Source organism: Ictidomys tridecemlineatus, chromosome 2 (genome assembly GCF_052094955.1).
Source record: "Ictidomys tridecemlineatus isolate mIctTri1 chromosome 2, mIctTri1.hap1, whole genome shotgun sequence".
Taxonomy (NCBI): Eukaryota; Metazoa; Chordata; class Mammalia; order Rodentia; family Sciuridae; genus Ictidomys; species Ictidomys tridecemlineatus.
The window spans coordinates 30941202-30963054 of record NC_135478.1 but is presented as its reverse complement, the minus strand read 5'-3'; the positions used below and the strand labels follow the sequence as shown (position 1 = coordinate 30963054).

The window sequence follows — 21853 nt, the reverse complement described above, 5'->3', positions numbered from 1 at the left end:
TTTTTTGTAAAGTAAAACTGTGTGTGTGTGTGTGTGTGTGTGTGTGTGTGTGTGTGTGTGTATCACATTTTCTTTATGAACACCTGGGCTGGTTCCATAACTTGACTATTGTGAATTGCACTGCTATAAATATTGATGTGCCTGCATTACTATTGTATGCTGATTTTAGTTCTTTTGGAAAAATATCAGGAGTGATATAGCTGGGTCATATGATAGTTTCATTCCTAGTGTTTTAAGGAATCTTCACTATAGTAATATAAACTATCCCAAGTAGCAATACTAACTTGCAGTCCCACCAACAGTGTATGAGTGCACTTTTTTCCCCAGATCCTCACCAGCATTTTATTGTGGGGACTTGTCCTGTTTGCTGTAGGATGTAAATCAATGGCACCTACCCACTAGGTGTAATGAATACTTCATCCCAATTATGAGCAACAAAAATATCTCCTCTGGTTGAGAAACACTTTAAAATGCACATACAAAAAAACCCTTTTTTTTTAATAACTTGCATAGAAATAGCATTGGTGGAACTTTTTACATTCTGTGGATTTTAGATCTTATTTTTAAGGGTGGGGTGGTCAAAGATAAGACAAAATCAGAAATATATGAAACATGTTTTTAAAACTGAACTGCCCCTTGTACAATCAAGTAATCAAGTTTTTTTCCCTGAAGTTTTAAAATATTCTTTATTCTGATCAAGTATTTTTAGTCTTCATGTCTGAAAAAGAACATGCAGTAGTTTTACTCCTAATCCTGGCTTATTTCTTGTAATATAATATCTTATAGTTACATTCATGATGCTGCAAATAACAGGATTTCATTCTTTTTATGGCTGAATGATATTCGTGTGTGTGTGTGTGTGTGTGTGTGTGTGTGTGTAGATATCTCATTTATTCATTCATCCCTAAGTTAATTCCATACCTTAGCTAATGTGACTTGTCCTGCAATAAACATGTATGTATAGGCATCTCTTTGGTAGGCTGATTTTATTTTCTTTGGATATATAACATAAAGTGGGATAGCTGAATCATTTGGTAGATCTATTTTTATTTTTTTGAGGCGTCTCCGTGAGATAGCATCTCACATCAGTCAGAACAGTAATAATAACAGCACATACTGATGAGGATGTGGAGAAAAGGGATCTCTGATCCACTGTTGGTGGTAATAGAAACTAATAGAGCCATTATGGGGAACACTATGGAAGTTTTTCAAAACACTATGTACTTTATAATTTGAAGTTTTGTTCTCTCATTATCTTTCCAATAAATATTTAAGAAGCATATATCATGTACCTTATACTATAAACAGCACTATAGACATTCAATAGAGTAGGGAATAAAACAGACATAATGCTAACCATTTTTAATTGGACAATTGAAATCAGAAGTGCTAGTAAATGCTGTTTTTTAATTTAATAAAACAATGTGTGCTATCAATATATAAAACTAATTTACAAAGACTATTTTAAATATTTATTACATGCCATTTCTATTTGTAGAGGTTACAAAAATATGTAAAAAATGTATGTATATATATATATTATTTTTCTTCTGGTCTTGGAAGGTATACTACTGAACAAAGCAATTATAAAATAATGAGAGAGAGGAAAGGGTTCAATTATGAAGCCCAGTGTGACCGCCAGCTTACCATGTTGTAGATCATTACAAAATGCTTCCAAAGATGAGGCTACCATGTTGGCCACTGCTCGCTGGATTTCATGCATAATTTTTAAAAGTCAGATTGTCTCTCCAGTAGCTGAAGATGAGTAAGATTATTTGTAAGAATGGGGGAAATGACTTATTTCCTTTATTTTCTCTCCCAATACCAGCCCTTCTTCTTAAACCCTATCCTCTGCCTATACCCTGAAAACACCCATTCTGTCATCAACAAATGAAAGAGATTAAACCTCTCTGCATATACTACAAGAAACAGGAGGTTTCTCAGTAATTGTGTGGGACACTACGTCTTGTATAGCTATTCTCCAAGTTAAATGAAATACCTTCATGCCACACGTATTATGTAAACATGGTTGCTATTAGGAAATAAGTTACACTAACTCGTTTGCTTATGACCTTCTATCATTCTCTGCATTTGATTTTATTTATGTCAAAAATAGATTGATGTACACACACTAAATTAGATATCAATTCTAGAAATTAACAAAGGGACAAAAATCTGACACATGGGAAAGAAGGATGAGATGCTTAAATCTTATTTGTAAAAGGTTGAATTACTATTGAAGAGTTCGTTAAAGTGACTGAAAGCTTGGTCCCTGTCCCCAGTGCAATCATTGCCAATTTAATCATGAGGACACAGTTTTGAGAAAAAGGAAAAAGAAGTTTTATTGCTGTGCTAGCAAAGGAGAAACACAGGAGACTTTTGTCCCAAAGGCTGTGACTCTCCAGATCAGGAGGGACAAGGAGGTTTTAAAGGACCTTAAGGGTTACATCAGGTATGCTCTGGTAGGGGATCCCAGAGTGCCCAGATGGCTGTCAGGATTCACTTGTTGATTTGGGAGATATTCACTTCCCAGATCCTCAGTAGGCACCTCCTCCAATAGTGGGTATGTTCAAGGGCAGTTAACTAGGGGAAGAAGGGAGAAGAGAGGAAAACAATCAATCAATCAATCAATCAATAAATAAATAGATAGATAGATAAAACATAGAGCAACGAGGGCTATATTCAGAAGGTGAAGGGACCACTGTTACAGTTTTACATAAATTGCTATAAGAAATGGTACAACATGGGCCATAAATATTTTGACATTGATTATTTGGTAAGAGGAGAAGTGGGGATGATATTTCTTTTTTCTTTTTTTTTCCCCACCAATAATCTCCAAATAACTTTCTCACCTTATTTTGTCCAAATAACCTTATTACCTTTCACTTTGACACTGCTATGATTTAAATACAAGACTTTCTAAGACTCCAAAGAGGAAGGATTCTCCAATGCACTGCAATACAATCAAACTGGTTAAATGGAAGCCTGTAGAATCAGCTTAGGCCTGAATTATTCAGCTCAAGGGCAGGCTTGGTTTGTTTGAATGAAATGAGATATAATGTGATTATCAGATTCAGGCTTGTGCCCCCTTAATAAGACTGGATTAAACCAATAATGGATAAACAGCATAAATAAACTAGAGGGAAGTGTTTGCCTCTAGAGCTGTAATAGTGGTTAGACAGTTGCAGTTTGTAGGCAAAGTATAGTTCCCAAACTTTAGTGTTTAATCAGGATCATTTGCAGAGTTTGTTAAAAACACATTCAGGGCCTAAAACACAGAAAGTCTAAATACTTGGTCTGTTGATGCTACCGACCCACTCGCCATAGTTGGAGTATCTCTGGTCTGGCATGCATACCCATTGTCACAAGAATATCAATTGATCCACGTCCTGGCATCACGACTGAGTAAAAAGCCAGCAATGTGTGCTCCTGAAGGGAGAGGAGCTGCCCAATGTTTTCTTTGATTTGCATGGTCTTATATTTCAGTTGGGAAACTGATGAACTTTCAAAGACTTTAAGTTGCTTTCAAATATTGGCAAAAGGTTAACAGCACACATGCTTTTCCACCCTTGGGTCAGGTATATTAATTCACACAGGAAGATCTTTGGAAACTTTACCCAAATTACGGTTGGAATGTTGATTTCAGAACTAGGGTGACTAGATCTACCCTTTGTCTATGGAGTGGGAGCAGCCTTGTATTTTCAGAAGCGGTGACTCAAATGGACCCAATGTTCCCATTATCTGCCTGGTTACTGTGCTTTTTTAGTGATAGTACAGCGTGCTACAATATTTTTCTTTGCAGCTTAAACATTGAGCAAACCCAGACATCCGGAGATGCTAAAATGAAAAATCTGTTTCCTCTTGTTTTCCCGTTTGCCAAGTGAACTCTGTCAGACAGCACATTCTATATGTTTCAAGTAAACGAAATTACCCTTAATGTGTTGGCAACATCTGTCACAAAACACTCTTCCGTCTATGGCTTAAATGCGTTGAGTGGGAATAGAGTTGACAGTGTATTTAATAAGCTGCAATTATGGTTGAGGGCACTAGTTTTTACCTTAACCACCATAAGGTTTTTCTCTTTCTTTTATGCCTGCCTTTTCTCTGTTTCTTCTTTTTATTTGTTTTTAGTCTATGCTATACAAAAGAGATTCTGTTCTCTTTGATAAGCAAAGTACTGACAAGGACCTTTCTTTTGTTGTAGATACTCAACACTTAAAACTCCTTAAATGGTCCCTGACATTTTATCATCAAAAAAAAGTGTTGCTTTTTTCCTTCAATTATATCCAGCTAATTCACTAATTGTAAATTTCTCCCATTAAAGAATTAATGTTCTTTATGTGGGAATTCTTGATCCACTGAATATTTGTATTGAATGTGAACAAGAATGTATATTCTTACATATGCTCACCTACACATTCTTTTATTATTGTTCATTTACAATAACTGATCTATTTAAGAAAGGAATTTTTCCTTACATTATTTTTTCCATTCTGTGCCTCATGCTGCTATTTACAATTTCAAATTATGACAAATCCCTTCTCACTCTTCCTTTTGATTGTCAGGTTCCTGGTTGATACACAGAAGCAGCACACTGGCGTCTGTAATCAAATGAGTCCCTATTCACTGCTTTCTAAGAGACCAGACAGTCCTTCCTAAATTAATTCCAAGTGCAGGCATTCAATCCTTCTATTCTTATCAGGCATAAATTTTGATTCGTCCCTTGCAGGCTACACTGCCCTAACACTTTTGCATACAGCCTCCCAAACAAAGAAGAAAGTCTACCTCACATGCCCTTGGGGAATTCTGTGGGGGAAAGGGTGACCTTCAGGACCCAGAGAAGAAAGTGTCCTCACAAACACAATTTGGTCTTTATCTCTGATTTACATAAATGATCCATGATTGAGGGGCATCTGGAATTGTGGTAGCTAAGCTCTGTTGGAATGTCTAGGGGCAGATATTCTAAGAAGAAAGCATAAGTCTCAAGTTCAAAAAGAGAATTGAAGTCTGGTGGCTACTCAGGATTGGTATGTTGTAAAAGTGCCACATTTTGATTAAGAAATGCTCCAGGACTTCCATCTTAACTCTGAGGTTATTCTATAATTTATCCCTAGGTGATTTAAGAAGAACCCTAGTTCTTCTTAAAGTGTTTACTTCTGGTCTGGCACAACAAATACCTGAAATGAAGGCCAGTAAGTATTTTTTTTTAAAAAAAAAGGAAAAAAAATGGTAAAATTGGTAAAGAGTTTCAGAAAGCAGGAGGAAAAAAAAATGTTCTGTCTGAATTAAAATTAAAGTTTATCTTAGTTATTATCTTTCTCATTTAAGAAATATCCTGATGAAAGGTAATTCAATAAAGCATCAAGAAATTCAAAAAACACAAACACACAACTAGGTTTAATTACAACTACAGGCCTATGAAATAGCATATGTTTCCTGATTGATTTCAGCATGAAAGTCCAAATGCCTTGGTGAAGAAAACTGGTTCTAGATATCAAGTATTTCTAAATATTTGATTCAATTTGTATTCTCCCTGAAAAAGAATGGGGAGGAACCCATAGGGAAGGCTGAGTGGTAGCCTATCTTTTAATAGATGCAGTGAGAAAGTTGGATTTGAATAATATCATACGTAATTGATCATCCTGAGCAAAAATATTTTAGGAAACATTTGCTCATGGGTAATTAGTTTGGGTGCTGAGATCTTGTTATTTACATGCATCTGTCCTAGTTTATTTCTTCAAAATATTTACATACACACAGGGGAAAATAGTAACAGTGAAGAAAATAATATTTAGGGAAAAATAATTTTTTAGGTATAAATTATTTTATTACAACTGAGTATTTAAATGGATTGCTATGAACTTCTGACCTATAATCTTTGAAATGGGGTATTATAATGATATAATCTTAAAGCTTCCATCCAACCCTAATTTTAAAATTTGGCTTTAAAAAAAATATTGTCCCTAGTAGGATAGGGAAAGAGGAGTAGAAGAGTACCAGGTCCTGCCTCCATTCTTCACTAGCTTTGTAACACCTGGTACATGCATGAAAATCTTTCAAATGTATACTTTTTATATTTCCAAGAGTTATAAGGAATCAAAATATGAATTCTAGTAACACACTTTTCATAATATCTTATAAAAACCTTGACATTTTTCCTCTTTTGAAAAATTATAATTTATGGATGAACATAAGAATTCAATCATTTTAACAGAGGTCAGTGTTCTTTTGAATTATGTCAGAAGTACAAATAGAACATAGGTCAAAAGATCAGGAGGAAAATACATGGAAAACAGCACCTTTAATATTTAGGTCATTAATATTAGATCTTAATATGTCTTTCAAAGACATCCAGTCAAAAACTCATCTAAGCTTGCCTTATTCTTTCAGTGTTAGATTTTTTTCCCCTAGTGTTAGATAGTATGGGGGCTATCAAAAATACATATCTAGCCAGGTACAGTAGTGCATGCCTACAATGCCAGCTACTTGAGAAGCTCAGGCAGGGGAGTTGCAAGTTTGAGGTCAGCCTGGACAACTTCAGAGACCTTGTCTCAAAATAAAAACTAAAATGGGCTGTGGATATATGTCAATGATGGAGCATCCCCAGGTTCAATCCCCAGTACCAGAGGGTGGGGGTAAAAATTACTTATATAAATCATGGAAAAGTGGAATAAACCCAAAATTTTATTAAATATCAAAAATAGTGAATTTTTATTAATGTTCATATTTTTAGTCAGAGAAATTTACATATAGAACAGTGAAAGTGTTTTCAAATATGATTTATTTGAATATGTTCTACATCAAATGTTAGAAATATAAATTATATATGTTTAGATATATCACATATAAATCACATCAGAGAAATGGAAGTTGTTAATGCCACCTATTTAGCAGGCACAAAATGACATGCATGAATATAAAAATCATCTGAGGCTAAATTCAGTCTTTTCAGTAAAAAGTAAATGGATTTGATGTTAACAGAAAAACATAGTTTACTATAATTAATTAAAAGAAAAGTTTCCCTGCAGAATATGTTTTCAGATGAACATTTATGTGCTTGCAGGGTGCTGTGATTACACCAACCATGGACCATCCTATGTCCATGCAGCCAACCAACATGATGGGTCCCCTGACACAGCAGATGAACCACCTTTCATTGGGAACAACAGGAACGGTGAGTTGATGTTTGTTTTGTTTTCTTGGATTTCACTAAGATTGATACTGTTTTCATTGGCATTGTTAGTGAAACTGGTTCTGTACATTCATCTAACACACCTATCACGTTCCAGTGTGAATAAGCCGTGTTCATGCATGTTCAATTCCAGGGCAAAATTACTCACATCGACAAAGTTAAGGGTTCAACTGTGTTGCATTTAAACTTCAATTAGAACGCAATGTGTGAGGTATAATGTCTGTTTTGGGAAAGGAAACCTCTTAAGTGCATCTGCAAATCTAGAACCTGTGATTATGTACTCAAGCTTGGTTTACCATTCCCAGCTGCTTACCAGTTCACCCAATATATCATTAACAGGTTCTACACAAGCTAAAGGAGCCAACTGACTATGCTCATAAAAAGCTTTTTTTATTTTATCATCAATGCTTAAATTAATGAAAATCTATTGAGAATTTGACATAATTGAATTCTTTTGGAAAGGATGACAAAGATGATATTGAAAAGAAAGAAGGGAATCTAATGTGCTTGCTGTTTTCTTATAAGTTGGATATTTTTGACTAGTCCTATTTGTTTTTCCTTGAGGAACAGAATTGTCCTGAGAAAATATCTATTTCAGTTTTGATTTTATATCAACAAAGCATTTGGAATCATGGGCAAAACTTCATTATTTTTTTTAAAGATAATTCCCCATATGTTCAAGAAGGCAGATACATACTAAAATACTGAAATTTTGTTAATTGCCATTATTAAGAAGGGTGAAAACAGCATGTGATATAAGCAGTTAAAGTTTTTTTTTTCATTAATGTTAGTGCAGATAATCTTATCAGTTTTAAAGATGTAGAAATAAAATAGATTTTATTTTGACTGAGGCAGCTTAAATATTTTAGAAAGAATAATGGACCAAGAATCAAGAATCCTAGATCTAAATCTTTATTGAGACCTTCTTTTCTTTCTGTCCTCAGGAAAATAGAATCATCTGGTCATAATTTCCTTCTCCACATAGTTGAAGCTTTGCACTTGATATATGGGGCCCTTTGAACTCTATAATTTTATATCCTTAAGTCTATATGCATCTTAGTCATCACTTCTGTGGTTCCCCACAGAGGTGCTGGGATCATTTGCAGAGATCTATGTACTTATGCACACTAGCTGTGCATTGGGAATGTTACCTTATAGTGGTGGCTTGCTGTCTTTTAGAGGTAGTTGACTCATAGGCTTTATAGAATATAAGAAGTTTCTGACATGACCACTGGGGCCTTACTAATATGCCCTAAATAAGAAAATCCATACACCTTAATGGAAAGAGTCACATTGTTTCAATAAGGACATTTAGTTTTATTAACACGAACAAAGTGCCTCTCTCTAAGGCATCAGTTGTTGAACATATAAAAAGCAATTAATGATAACTTACCTATCTGAATGCTTGGTCAGGATCAAATTTTCTTAGGTTCCAGATCTATATTTTTGGAAGTCATTCCTCAGATTATAATTATTATAGTTTTAACTATAAACTATGGTACAGATCATTTTCATCAAGGAGATAGTTTGAAGATAGTATTTTTATTGCTTTCAATAATGTGTGAAGATTATTATTATTTTTTGAGGTGGTTCCAGGGATTGAACTCAGGGGCACTCAACCACTGAGCCACATCCCCAGCCCTATTTTGTATTTTATTTAGATACAGGGTCTCACTGAGTTGCTAAGCACCTCACTTTTGCTGAAGCTGGTTTTGAACTCTCAATCCTCATGCCTCAGCCTCCTGAGCCCCTAGGATTACAAGAGTGTGCCACTATGCCTGGCTAAAGATTATTTGTAGTCGATTTGTATATTACTAATAAAGCAAGTCCCAAGTACAGTATTTTCATTTATTTGTTTACTTACTTTTTTTTCTGGTGCTAGGGATTGAACCCAGGCCATGTGCATGCTAGGCAAGTGCTCTACCACTAAGTTAAATCCCCAGCCTAGGTGAAGTGTTGGGAGGCCTAAAGTTTATTATATTTCCATTATAGACTGCCTCCAATATCACCTTACTTTTCCTTCAATGATTATAAATTCTTTATGAGCATAGCATAGAAATGCAATTTTACTGTATTGCATGAAAAGCTGAAATCTGGTAAATTAAAAAAGAAATTACAGTGTTAATCATAGAAACCCCTTATAAATTTTACCTGTTGGAATCAAAACCAAAACCAGTACTTGCTAAGATTTAAGTGTTTGTACTAGTGAAAATATAAGAGCTGGGTTAAGTGAATATATGTCTGAAATCCTTTAGTAAATTAAAAAATAAGCAAAAAGGTACAGAACAGACTAAGAATTATAATAATCATTGATTCAACAAGAAACATATGCTTGTGTATTTGAACATTTTCAATAAGCATGCATTTATTTGTATCCACAAGTTTTAAACAGCTGGTAACAGCCAATAATAATAGTAATTCAATAATGATAGACACTGCTCCCTTACTTAGAGAATAGAAGTTTTGAACATGTGCTTAGCTTTAGCACCAGATTTCCTCTAGCTTTTTTTTTCTTTTCCTATTCATTCCTTCCTTTACATTTGCAACTAAATAATGCTTAGAAACATTATAAGCCTTTGTATAACATGATAGTATGCAAAAGTTTAAATTTTAATGAGGTTTTAAGGGAGGCAGAAAAAGACTATTACTTTGTTGATTCATTCAACAAAACATCATTGTTTAGTGTTTAGAATGCTGTTATAATTTTTTCTTAAGCTGTGACTATAATCCTTTGATATGCCATCATATATTCATTTTATCTAAAATTTTCATTGGCATTTGGAGTGGCTATTATGTAGTGGAGGTTAGTTTCCCACCTAATTGCTTCTTTCCAACATTTCCACTGATGGGAAAGCAGCCTGGAATCATGGAAAGTCCAATGGGCTTTGGAATCAAACTTGAGTTCAAAGCCTGGCTCTACCCCTTCATTAAGCTGTGCATGTTTAATCAGGTTACTTATTTATTCTCTTTGAACCTTTGCTTCATCTTTTACAAAGTAGGAATAATAATATGTATATCCCAGTGATGTTGTGAGTACTAAATCATAGTGTACCTAGTCCAGTGTTGGTATGTGCTTATAAAATAAGCTGTCCTTTTTCCCTCGTCCTCCAGTAGATTTTAAGTAGTGGAGTCCAATTTAGGTCTCCAGAAGGGTTGGAGCACACTATTTAATTCACAGTACAACTCCCTCATCTGTTTCATTTCAAGTGATATAACTGACTTCTTTAAAGTCTCCACCCCTTTAGCTGATCACAGAGTGTTCCAAGATTGCAAACTCAAATTTCTCTGAAGCCTGGCCAAGTCATGTTAATGAATGAAGTTGACTGAGTTCAAGCATATACCTTGGAAATATATCATATAACTTTCTTTATATTTTCTAGTATTATAAACATAGTCACATCATACAGATATACATGATATTGAGATTTTGTTTTAGATATTTTCAGTGGAATAAGAATAATATCTCTTCCTAACTGTTGGGCAAATGATAGGGAGAGATGGTCCATTTGGCAATCTGAAATATGGACACCTTTTCAAGGAACCACAGCCACTGCTGAATTCCAGGCAGCTATTCCCAAACGGATATAAAGATCTAGAGTAGTCTCACCTTCCAATTTCTTAAGATAAACTGAATGTTTGGATTTTGATGTAAATCTTACTTATATTCTAATACTAGATCCAGTTTATCCCCAGAGCTCCCAGTTTGTAACCATTGCCCAAGATGGTCCTAGTTTTCCTCCAAATTCTCAGAACATTCCTTCTCTTCTTTTTCATAGGTTGCTAAATCAGGATTTCATTATTAACTTAATGCTCAGGCCACATGATTTTCTTAAGCAATCTCATTCCCTTTCATGATTTTGAATCCTGCCTTCTGTGATGAAGACTGTTAAGTCTGAGTCTTCAATGCTAACCCCATTTTAGAATGTTGAAATCATTTATTCAACTACTTCCTATCTGCATGTCACTTTCCCTCCAACTTCTCAGAGTCAGCATGGCCCAAACTAATCTCAAGAGCTTTCCCTGAGCTTCCTTCCAACTGAACCCTCTTCATCTCGTTTGTTCCTGCCCCAGTTTTCTTTCAAGTTTATGCTATGACCAAACTAATGCCAGCAGCCAAACCACGCACCTAGGATTGGATGGGGACCCTGCCCTTCTCCCTTACCACCATATACAATTATTTTTTAAGACCCCACTGATGGTGTCTCATTGCCACATTTCCAGAGGCTCTGCTCTGAGCCTCATTTGGTTTTGTGTGATAATCTGTGTCCTAACTGCACTTTCTGCTTTCAGTCTCAATGTTCTCGAATCCATTCTCCACCATTTTGCTGCAGCCAGTTAATCTAAAACTATACAACAGTGTCTCTATCCTGGGTCTCCTCAGAGTCTTTCAGAGATCTGAGCTCACAAAAATTCTAAAAAAAAAAAAAAAAAAAAAAAAAAACAAATGTGAGAAGTGAGGAATGAGATTGAGATAAAGACCTCAGCTCCAGGAACAGATGGATCCCAAGGGCACAGAGCAGTGAGATCCAGTGAATCATTCAGAATAGGTCAGTACTCAGGAGTGATGGGGGGAGGTGGAGCTAGATTAGAATTTGTTTCTTTTCTTTTTCTTTTTCTCTTTCTCTTTTTTTTTTTTTTAAGGGTGTTGATGACCACAGGTTTTTGTCCCACTTTTCTTTTTAAGATTCCTGGCTAACATAATTGCATTGTGCTAAAACCTCTTTTTCATCTTCATAAAGGAGATATATTTCATCCCATGTAACCCCAAATTTTGAAATGGGTGCCATGGTAGTTAAATATGCCTTTCTCTCTAATTTGCCACTTCAAATATTTATTGTTCAATTCTCTACCCATTTTTTAAGCTGGACACAATATAGGCTTTAGGAGAAATGAATCACATGCAAACAGTGTTACTCTTTTAGTCAGTCCATGGCTCTGCTGACCTTGAAGAATTTTTCTAGCTTTTCTGCTTTTTTTTTGGTCACAGGATTTCTTTGATGGAACTAAAGCCCCATTATCCATATTTTCTTATCACTTTATTGTAAGCTTTAGCAGAAGCCACTGGGGACTTTGACTGTATTATGAGAATCTCTGAATTGCATGACAATCTTGTTTTACAAGTTTCTTATCTCTTTTTTATTTGTTCAGTTGCTGGTCACCAGTGGCTTACAATGTCACCAGAATCTGTTTAAAGAAATAAAAAGATTTTGTTCTGAACGTTCCTTATCTGCCGTTTAGTTTCTGTTTCTCCGAGCCTCTGATGATTTGTGACATCATTGGATTTCCATGGTGTGACCACAGCTACTCACAAAAATTATCTTGTAATTGGTCCTCCACTGATTTCCCATGGTTCTCTAGTGTCTTTCACTCATATCACTCCTTCACTGCTCCAAAACTCCTGTGGTAGCAGGTGAAAATTATTCATTGAACTTTAAGAGTGTCTTTTATCCATTATTAGGTATGAATATAAGTATCACAGTGGAGAATTGTAAGAAGCGACATACAAGGTATCATATTGACTCCAAGATCAGTAAATAGTATCATAAAATGATAATGAGTACAATTCCTTAAATGCATCTTCAGGGAAAAAAATCAACTAATTACAAACACACACAAGAAAGAAAATAGAGATACAGAGAAATAGCTTTTAAAATTTATTTAGTCTTATTGTAAAATAAATGAACTTTGAAGGGTAGTTGTATAACCTATGAACAAGTAGATATTAAGTGAAAGTCGAGTATCAAGAAATATTTATTTGCTACTATTAAACTTTTTGCTATTTATAAAAATAAATTAACAATGCAGTAGAAATATCTTAACACATAAAATGCCAGAGCATGAACAGATAGTTGAAAGAAGGAAATAGAATGCTAAAAGATGTGGAAAAAAATTATAATCAAAGAAACAAAAGATAAAGCCAGTTCACACATGCATGTTGACCTAACACACACACACATACATATCTCATCAAAGAAAATCATCAAAATCATGCACATTATACTGAAGGTATAGGAAACATTTTCATATATAGTTTGTATCATGTAGTAACCTAAATTTGCACAAGAATCAGTAGATAGCGAGGTGCATAGTCAAAACACCTCAGAACATTTATCCTGGCTGAACAAATGGTTATAGTTTTGAGAAGCCAGTCAATAGAAATATTCTAAAGTAAGAGAGTAGCTTTTATGCCTCACAAATGTTTGATGTAGCTTTTTAAAATAATATCTAGTAAATAACCATTAAATTATAAACCATCCATAAATTCAAAAGGTTATGCCTACATTATAAAAGTTTAAAATAATTAGAAAAAGAGTTATGTATACAATTAAAGCAAATTGTTGAATATAAATTTGTACTTGTGAAATACAAGATCAACTGTGAAAAATATTTATAAAATAATGCTATAGAGAAATACTAAGCAAGTGTGCTATTTTAAGAGATGGGATTTGGGTTAATATCTATTTTAATCATTATACTTTCCTGTATTCTCTAGTAATCAACAATGAACATTATTTGCTTCTATTTACTTTTAAATGTTATAAATATATTTTTGGAAAATATCAATGGCGTAATCCAAAAATTAACTTTTTGTTTGTTTTTGTTTTGGAGTGGTAATGATTTTGTGATTGTGATTTTTTTCTTAAAGGTAACTGGTGATTACTACCACTGTTAACAAAGCATTTGGAGAACACTTTAAAAATTATTCTACTTCTTCTAGATTTGGAGATTATAATTAATTCACTAATTCTCTTACCTGTTTTGAAAAACAAAATAACTCCTAACAGGTTTATTTGCATTTGAATCTTTTGGTCAGTGTTCGCTGCAGTTGGTCAAAGTGCTTTGTTATGTTCAAGTTCTAATCTGTCTTCACACATGCCATTAACTCCAGAGAGTGATTAATATTATCCTTTTGTGAAAGGAGATGAAAGTGAGAATTTTGTGAGAGTCCCAAAGTTATCAAATTTCCAGAAGAATGAAGTTCGGACCTTTAACTTTTAAAATGGAATACAGATCATATGAATAAGAGTTCATACAAGAGCATCTATTAATCATGTTTTGGCAGTTTATTTGAATGCATATAATACCAGGTCCCTTTTATAATGTATCCCCCCCAAGGAGAGTTGGGGAAGGATTAAAATTTTCCTTTTTTAGAAGGGGGGCTAAGGCCACAGACTATGTCCCACTTTCCTTTTTAAGATCCCTGGCTAAAGGAATTGTATTGAACCAAAGTCTCTTTTTCATCTTCAAAAAGCAGATATATTTGGTTCCCCATGACCCTACATTTTGTGATGACTGCCATATAATTTAATGAAGCTTTCTCTCAAATTTCCACCCCTCCAACGTTAGGACACTTTGGAAAAAAAAAAAAAAAGAAAAAAAGGAAGCTACCTATTTAATAGGTCTTTGTATCTCTGTTCGCACAATTATAACACAAAAAGCTGCTCCACCCAGGTCAGAAAGCACTGTCTGCTCTGCCTCTGATCAGAACTGCAGCTGAATAACTACTCGAAAAACTTGGGCTTCAAAATGCATAAGCCTCCACAGAGTCTGAGAATGTGCAAATGTTTCATTTTTCTCTTTTAAATTTTAGTTGTTCCTATGGTTCTCCAGGACTTTGCTTCATATCATGTTTGGACGCCTCCAAATGTAAACTTTTTGTGTCGTCCAGGGAGGGTACAGATTTCATATTGATTTTTTTTTTTTTTAAGGGAGGGATCCAACAGACTGAGGGAGATGACAATGTCCCTGTTGTCCCAGCCGGTCATGCTGGTTCCAAGACCATGTGCAGCTTGAGGGTAATGGGAACCATGTGTCACCTGTGAACTAGGGTCAGAATGCCTTGAAGGCAAGGGGTGAGGTGAGCTTGTGACACACAAGGGGCCGTTCCAAGTTTTAAAGCTAAAATTCTATTTTATTTTCTTTTGTACTTCATTGCATTCTTTCTCATGCTCTTTTCATTCAAAGATTCAATCCCAAGACAGGATTATGATACTCCACCAGCTGTTGTGTCAGGTAGGAAAATTCTCATTCCTTTAAAAGACTTGATTGGAGGGGAGAGATGGAGGTTGCCTGCTTTTCTCCACAACTCTTGAAAGCAGTGATTCTCAATAGGGGTGGCCACAGGAAATTTGAATGTCAGTTTGGCAGGGGGTGTATGTAGTTCGGAAAAATGTATTTAATATGATAATCCAGCTTTATGCCTGGAAAATGAATATATCGCCTTTTAAATAGAAAGGACACATTGTCTCCAAGGATACACAGAAGATAGAGTCTGTGTTCTATGTATCAGTCAGTCTCAGCATTGGACAAGGTCGCCAGAATTTTTGAAAAGGGGGAGAAGGATTTTATATTAAGCCAAAAAAAAATATTAAAAAGGGCACAGATTAATTAACATAGATTGAGAAGCACTGCTTTAGAGAACAGAATTCTTCTGAAATCAGAAAATCATCCCATTTTGCTTGCTCGGCATTCAGCACAGGGTACTCAATATAACTATTTGTTGAATGAATCAAAAATTTAAATTTATTCCAAAAATTATATTTTGGGTATCACAAGTGAAACCACCAATATTTCATTTATACAATAAAATGGCAGAGGTTCCTTGAAGATCAAGACATCAGGATCTTGAGGATTTTAATTAGCAATATTTAAGTTGTTTCATAAAATTTAGTGATGAAGCCAGGGTATGTATGTATGAAGAAATTAGTTCTTATTTTGAACTGCACAGAACCTGTGCTTTTGTATTAAGTTTGAGTTTTGGTTTCTTGCAAAGTGGAAAGTGGATACAATGGTTCATTTTTGTTGATTTTTTTTTTAATTTGATGAAATACTAGCAGTTTGAAGAGCTTTGTACTCTATGATCTCTTGACATGTTAGATGGCAAGCACATAAAATTAAAACTAAGAAGGACATTGGAAAGAGCAAGAAACAATGTCCAAAAACAGACTTAAAGAGCCCACAGAGTAGTTGAGTCTGGCATTGGATGGTGGCTTTGAAACAGGGAACTTCATGTTTCTGGCCACCCCTCTTGCTTGACCCAGCATCTGAAGGGTAATCTTTTTCTCATGTCTGTGTATTGTTTAGTTATGCTTGTGGCCAAATACTCATCTTGGAATTTTTAGTAAGAATGTCCCCATTGAAGAACCATGTGAAGTTATTTGGGTTCTCTTCAAGGTCTATATAAATTGCTATTATTTAAAATATCACATCTTTCCCCAACGTGTATTACCTGCCATATCTTTAATGTGCCTTTTTTTTTCATTTATGTGACATCATGAATAGATTGTTTCATGTGCCCAGCTTTTCTACTTGAACATATGGCGTCTTTGTTTAACAACTGGCATCTATCTGCTCTTGATAATTTATCAATGCAAATAATAATAAAAGACAAAAGACACAATCTGAAGCTTTCCTTCACATAGGTGTCCTGATTTCACTTTCCAGAACACAATAGGAAAAGCAATCAAAATGTCAGAAGTATTTACTAGATGCCCATCAAGGGTCAGGCTCTACCCAAATCAATTGAAGCAGAAACCCTGGCTGAAAATCTATGCTCTGAAGTTTCCATCTGGTTCCATAAACAGTAGTCACTGAAAGTTCTTGAGCAGATAAATGATTGGATAAAAGTAATACTTTAAGAAACTTGATCTAGCAGTTTTGTGTGTGCTCAGAGAAGAAGAAATAGGATTGCACAGAAGAGCTAGAAAACCAGATATATTTACAATAAAAAAAAAATGTTTCTAAATTCCAAGAAGTGCAGTACACAAAAAGGGACCAGTAGATTTTCCATATGAAAAATAGCATTTTAGAAGATTTTATAGTTATTTCTCCCTTATAAGATTTGATTGCTGGTTTGATAAAAACATACAGACCTTTTTAGTCTATCTTTAAGTAGAAATAGACCTGCCATTCTAATGGGAGAACTTCAGTAACTCTTGAAAAATGGTATATTCTTTACCCAACCACTGATCATATTAGAAAATTGACACAGGCCATGGCATTATAGTATCTCCTTCCCAATTATCTCAACTTGCCAATATTGGACAACTCAAACTGTTAATTCTTTGCCAGTGTAGGAGCCAATCAAATTATTCTAATTTATTGGAGTCAAGATGTCTGATTGGATAATCTACAAAGACATAACCCAACCTAATTTCATTTACTCAATATTTCAACCACTTAATGAACAGTTTATAGGAGCTAGATACTGCATTCAAGTGTTGGTGATACTAATATACTATAACCAGCAATTAAATGTTACAATACTATAAGAATAGAAAAAGATTATTGTAAAACATATCAGGATCTAACTTCATGTTACTATTATTTATGGTGTTAAATTTATAGAGGGAGGAGGAACAAAAATCTAGAAAGAAGGTTTGAAACTCTCAGGGAAAAAGAGAGTTCTGGGCTGGATTTGGAAGAATGAATAAGAATTCATCACCTGGATAAGAGTGGGAAGGTGTAATAGGCAATCAGGATATGGAAATTCTTATAAATAGGAAAGATTTAGAGGTATATGATAATTCATTTGATATTGTTGGTGCAAAATATCACTCTGACATATACCAGAATTACATCAATATAAATCTGATTTGGTGTAAGGACCCTTTCTTCTTTGAGTCATGTATCATCTTATTCCTTTACTTATTTATATGGCATTTATTGGAAGAATACTGAGTGACAATCATCATGCTAGGCACTAGGAATGCAACTTCCTTCTAAAAGCTTAGAAAGTTAGATAGAAGCAGGTTATTACAAGTGGCATAAATGCTTCAATATTAACAAAACTTATGATGTCTGTGAACACACAAATAAGATGCCTCAGTCCAGACCTACTTGTGTCATTTACTAGTTGTGGAAACTTGAGAAAACTTAACCTCTCTGTCGCTTAGATTACTTATCTGAGGAAGTAAAAAAAACTTCGTAGAGTTATTTTAAACATGGAGTAAAATATATAACCTGCTTAAAATGCATCCGGTATGAAAGTGCTACAACTATAATACCATTATTGGCATGAGATATTATGGTGGTTCAAAGAAAGAACAAATAACAGATGTCAGAGAAAGGGTCCCAATGGATGAATTCTCTAAATACAAACATAAGAACACTTAGGAATTAGCTAAATAAAGAGTGTATCTGGGGAGAGTTTCAGATCAAAAGAGGCGGCATGTTCAAAGAGTCATGAGGAAAGGGTGTATTGAGTTCAGAGAACTACATATGGTCAAAAAGGGCAAGGATAGGTTCAGAGATATGGGGAGTAGAGTAATGAGCCTGAGAAGTAAATAAGCAGAAACAATATCACAAGATAGGTAGCTTGGATTGTTTCCCAATGGCAACAGGAAGATATTAAAAAGTCGTGAGTTGGATGTGATCTTTCTGACTATAAGGTCAAGAATATATTGGAGAAGAGCAAAAATAGAAGAGAGGGAACTGAACTGAAGAATCTTTGGAAAGATCATGTCGGCATGTACTCAAGTTGTGTAAAGGACAATAGAAAGATTGGTGAATGTGTGACAGGTTAAGTAGGTAGAATAATAGGACTTGGTAACCAAATGAATATCAGGAGAGAAAGAGAAAGATGATTTAAATTTGGCTTATAATTTCCTCAGTGCCCTGAAGTATCTTTTCCCAGAATTTAAACCACAGAAAGGAGGATCAGGTTTGTGAGCAAAAGAGATGAGTCTGAGATGCCTATGATGCAGCCAGACAGAGATGCTCAATAGATGCTGAATGTATGTGCTTGAACTCAGAGGCCGTCTCTTGCGCAGAGGTAGATTTGGGAATTACCACCATGGATTTAAGCCATGTTTGCCCACAGAATGTGCTTGAAACAAAGTAACCAGAACTTTAAAATAAAGAATGGATAGAAAATGGAGCCCAAAGGAGAGGTTGGATAAGACAACTATACATGTAGAAGGGAAACAAGAATATGAAGTTTTAAAAATCAAAACCATGATAGTAATTCTAAAGAGTACTATCCAGTGACATAAGTCCTGAAGTTTTGTTATGTACACACACAAAAAAATTTTGTTATATTGGCAAAATTCAATTTTGTCATTGAATTTTGTTATATGGAGATCAATAGTGAATTTGATGGTACAGTTAAGGGTAAAAATCAACAACATTCAATGTCATGTAAGGAACGGTTGTAACTAGTACAGGAAACAATAAATTGGTTTTGAGGAGAAGTAGAGAAATGATAAAAAAATTAGAGAAAAAATCTTAATTGATTTATTGATTTTGATGAAAAATAATGGGAAGATAGTTCTAGATAGTTCTAAAGCTTAAAGAATGTGATTCTTAAGGATGAAGACAGAAGGAAGAGATAATGTAGGTGCAAGTAAATCCGTAAAGGTAGAAATAAGGAGTTAAAGGATTTCCCAAATGATACATTTTATTTGTTTTTATACGAAGTATTAAGTGCCATCATCTTCTGAGAGTGGCTGGGAGATGGCATGGTAAGAATTTAAGGTGAACAAAGATTTGGAAACCTGAGGAGTCAGAGGGTCAACAAGAAATAGAAAGTTGAAGTGACCTGGGTTTATTTGAAGCTATAAACTATAGATTATTTTCATACTTATTATGGTTTAAACTGGAATGTCCCCCTCACAAAAAAAAAAAAACTTATGTGTTATGAAGTGCAGCAATATTCAGAGATGGAAAGATTAGATTTTGTGAGCTCTGATCTCATTAGTGGATTAATCCACTTGATGGGTTACTAATTTGAATAGTTACTCAATGGTAACTATAGGCAGGTGATGTATAGCTGAAGGAAGTAGATTGTTAGAGATACCAATTTAAGGACTATATCTATCCCTGTTTCCTTCTTTACTCTCTTTCTGCCTCCTAAATGTCATGAATTGAACAGTATTCTTCTGCAATGCCTTTCTGCCACAATGTTTCTGCCTTGGAGTTGACCATGAAACCACATAGTTTCACAACCAAAATAACTCTTTGATCCTCTAAGTTATTCTTGTCAGGTATTTTGGTCACAGCAATGAAAAGCTGACCAAGACAAAACTAATCTGTGAAGATGTTTGATTGTCTTGTTGTGGTGATCATTAGCCAAGAAGAGAGCCTGGTAAACCCAGGGTTGAAAATATACTGAAGTGGAGCGAGAAAAGGACAATGTGCACTGATGATATTGGCAAGAAAGAAAGAAAGAGGTTAACAGTGGTTTTGAGGAAGAAAGAAGAAGCAGTCCATAAAGAATGAGAGGAAGAAAATAGAAAATATGGAGACTAGAGTTCTCAGTGTGAAGTACGGTGTACTGGGGTACTTGGATTGAAGACTTTGAATAATGCACTGTTTCTTGGCAAAGTTTGGGTCATGGGAACGGGTAGCTAAGTGGACTTAGGGTGACATGACAGAAGTTAAGGAAGTCAAGTAAATACAAAAAACTGCTAGATATGTGAGATAATTTTACATATCAGGGTTTTGTTGTGTTTGATCTTTTTTGTCACTAATAAGTTATGCATGACTTCAGGAGTATATTGCTTAGGAAGAGTATAAGGTAAATATTTAAGCTTCCACAATGAATACACTTAAAAAATAATGGTAATCTGGGAGGAAAGAGCTAAGACAAGAGTAGTGAGGTTCAAAAGAAAGTTTGGGAAACAGAGCTGAGACTGTCTCCTACATTTTCAAGCAAAATCAGGAAACTCTTCTTTAAAAAAAACAAAAAATTCCCCAACAGCTAGAACTCCTTAAAAGGTCCCTTATTTTAAGCAAATTTTAGTAGAAAATATGTAAATGAAGGATAAAATATCATTTTTTATACATGGCTGGATTTTATGAGGCACATATGAAAACCACAGATAATTTGTCATCAAATTTTTATCTTAGTTGCCTTGAGCTTAATTTTTTTTTGAAGGGCATCAGTATGGAATCAAGCTAAAGATTATGATTACTGGAGAATAAAAGTAGAACAGAAATCTATCCCTTTTTTCTAAAAGCTTAGAGTTTAGAATTTGAATTTGAGTTTGGAAAAATGAAAAATAAAAATCAGGGCTAAAAGATGCATTGAAAAGATCTATAGGACTTCTGGAACACATATTTATTTTCTGCTATATCCTTTTGCATACCAGCTAAAATAGGTTGAAGTAATAAATGTTATCAGTATATATCAGTACAATTCGACAATGAGGTTTCACAGAAAAAAAGTTTAGTAAATCAGAACATAGCAGTCGAATAAGAAGTCCTTAGTCTCATGGAGCTGTTCATAAGTGTGCCTACCCCAGTGAAGATGGAATTCACTGTTAAAATAATATGCAGTTTGTTTCTATTGCTTTTGCTTGTTAGAAATATAAATTTGTGTTGGAAAGCCCCATCAACCTGGAAGGGTGATGCTCAGATAAAGCATTACTTGAAGCTTGTCTTTATGCTGCCTCTTTGGGTAAGGATTACCTTTTTAAACTATCCCATATTATCAAGGAATAGGGGGCAGTATTTAGGCTGTTTCAAAGAGGAAAAACTATATTTTTCAAGCTCTAAGTAACATTTGTTTTCATGGATAGTATGAGCTAATTACAAATGATTTCCATCTCTTAATTAAAAATTAGGTCCATTAGTACCTCTCATTAGCAACAATTAGCCATTAAATTGTATTTACTGTAAAAGACCTGATGCAGAGTTATAAGTGATCCCACAAGCCACCCG

General features: G+C 34.6%; 1 protein-coding gene across 14 annotated transcripts in view; it reads left to right on the top strand.

The window, feature by feature from the left end:
• Rbms3 (RNA binding motif single stranded interacting protein 3) overlaps positions 1-21853 on the top strand; it is a 1318386-nt gene that overhangs the window by 1246065 nt on the left and 50468 nt on the right. For 10 of the 14 annotated variants that reach the window (XM_040289897.2, XM_040289900.2, XM_040289895.2 and 7 more), the window contains 2 exons: positions 7064-7174; positions 15158-15205. In XM_040289897.2, coding sequence (XP_040145831.1) covers positions 7064-7174; positions 15158-15205 — 159 coding nt within the window. The remainder of the gene's footprint in view (positions 1-7063; positions 7175-15157; positions 15206-21853) is intronic. The other 4 variants (XM_078038251.1, XM_040289899.2, XM_013361844.4 and 1 more) reach the window with 1 other exon arrangement.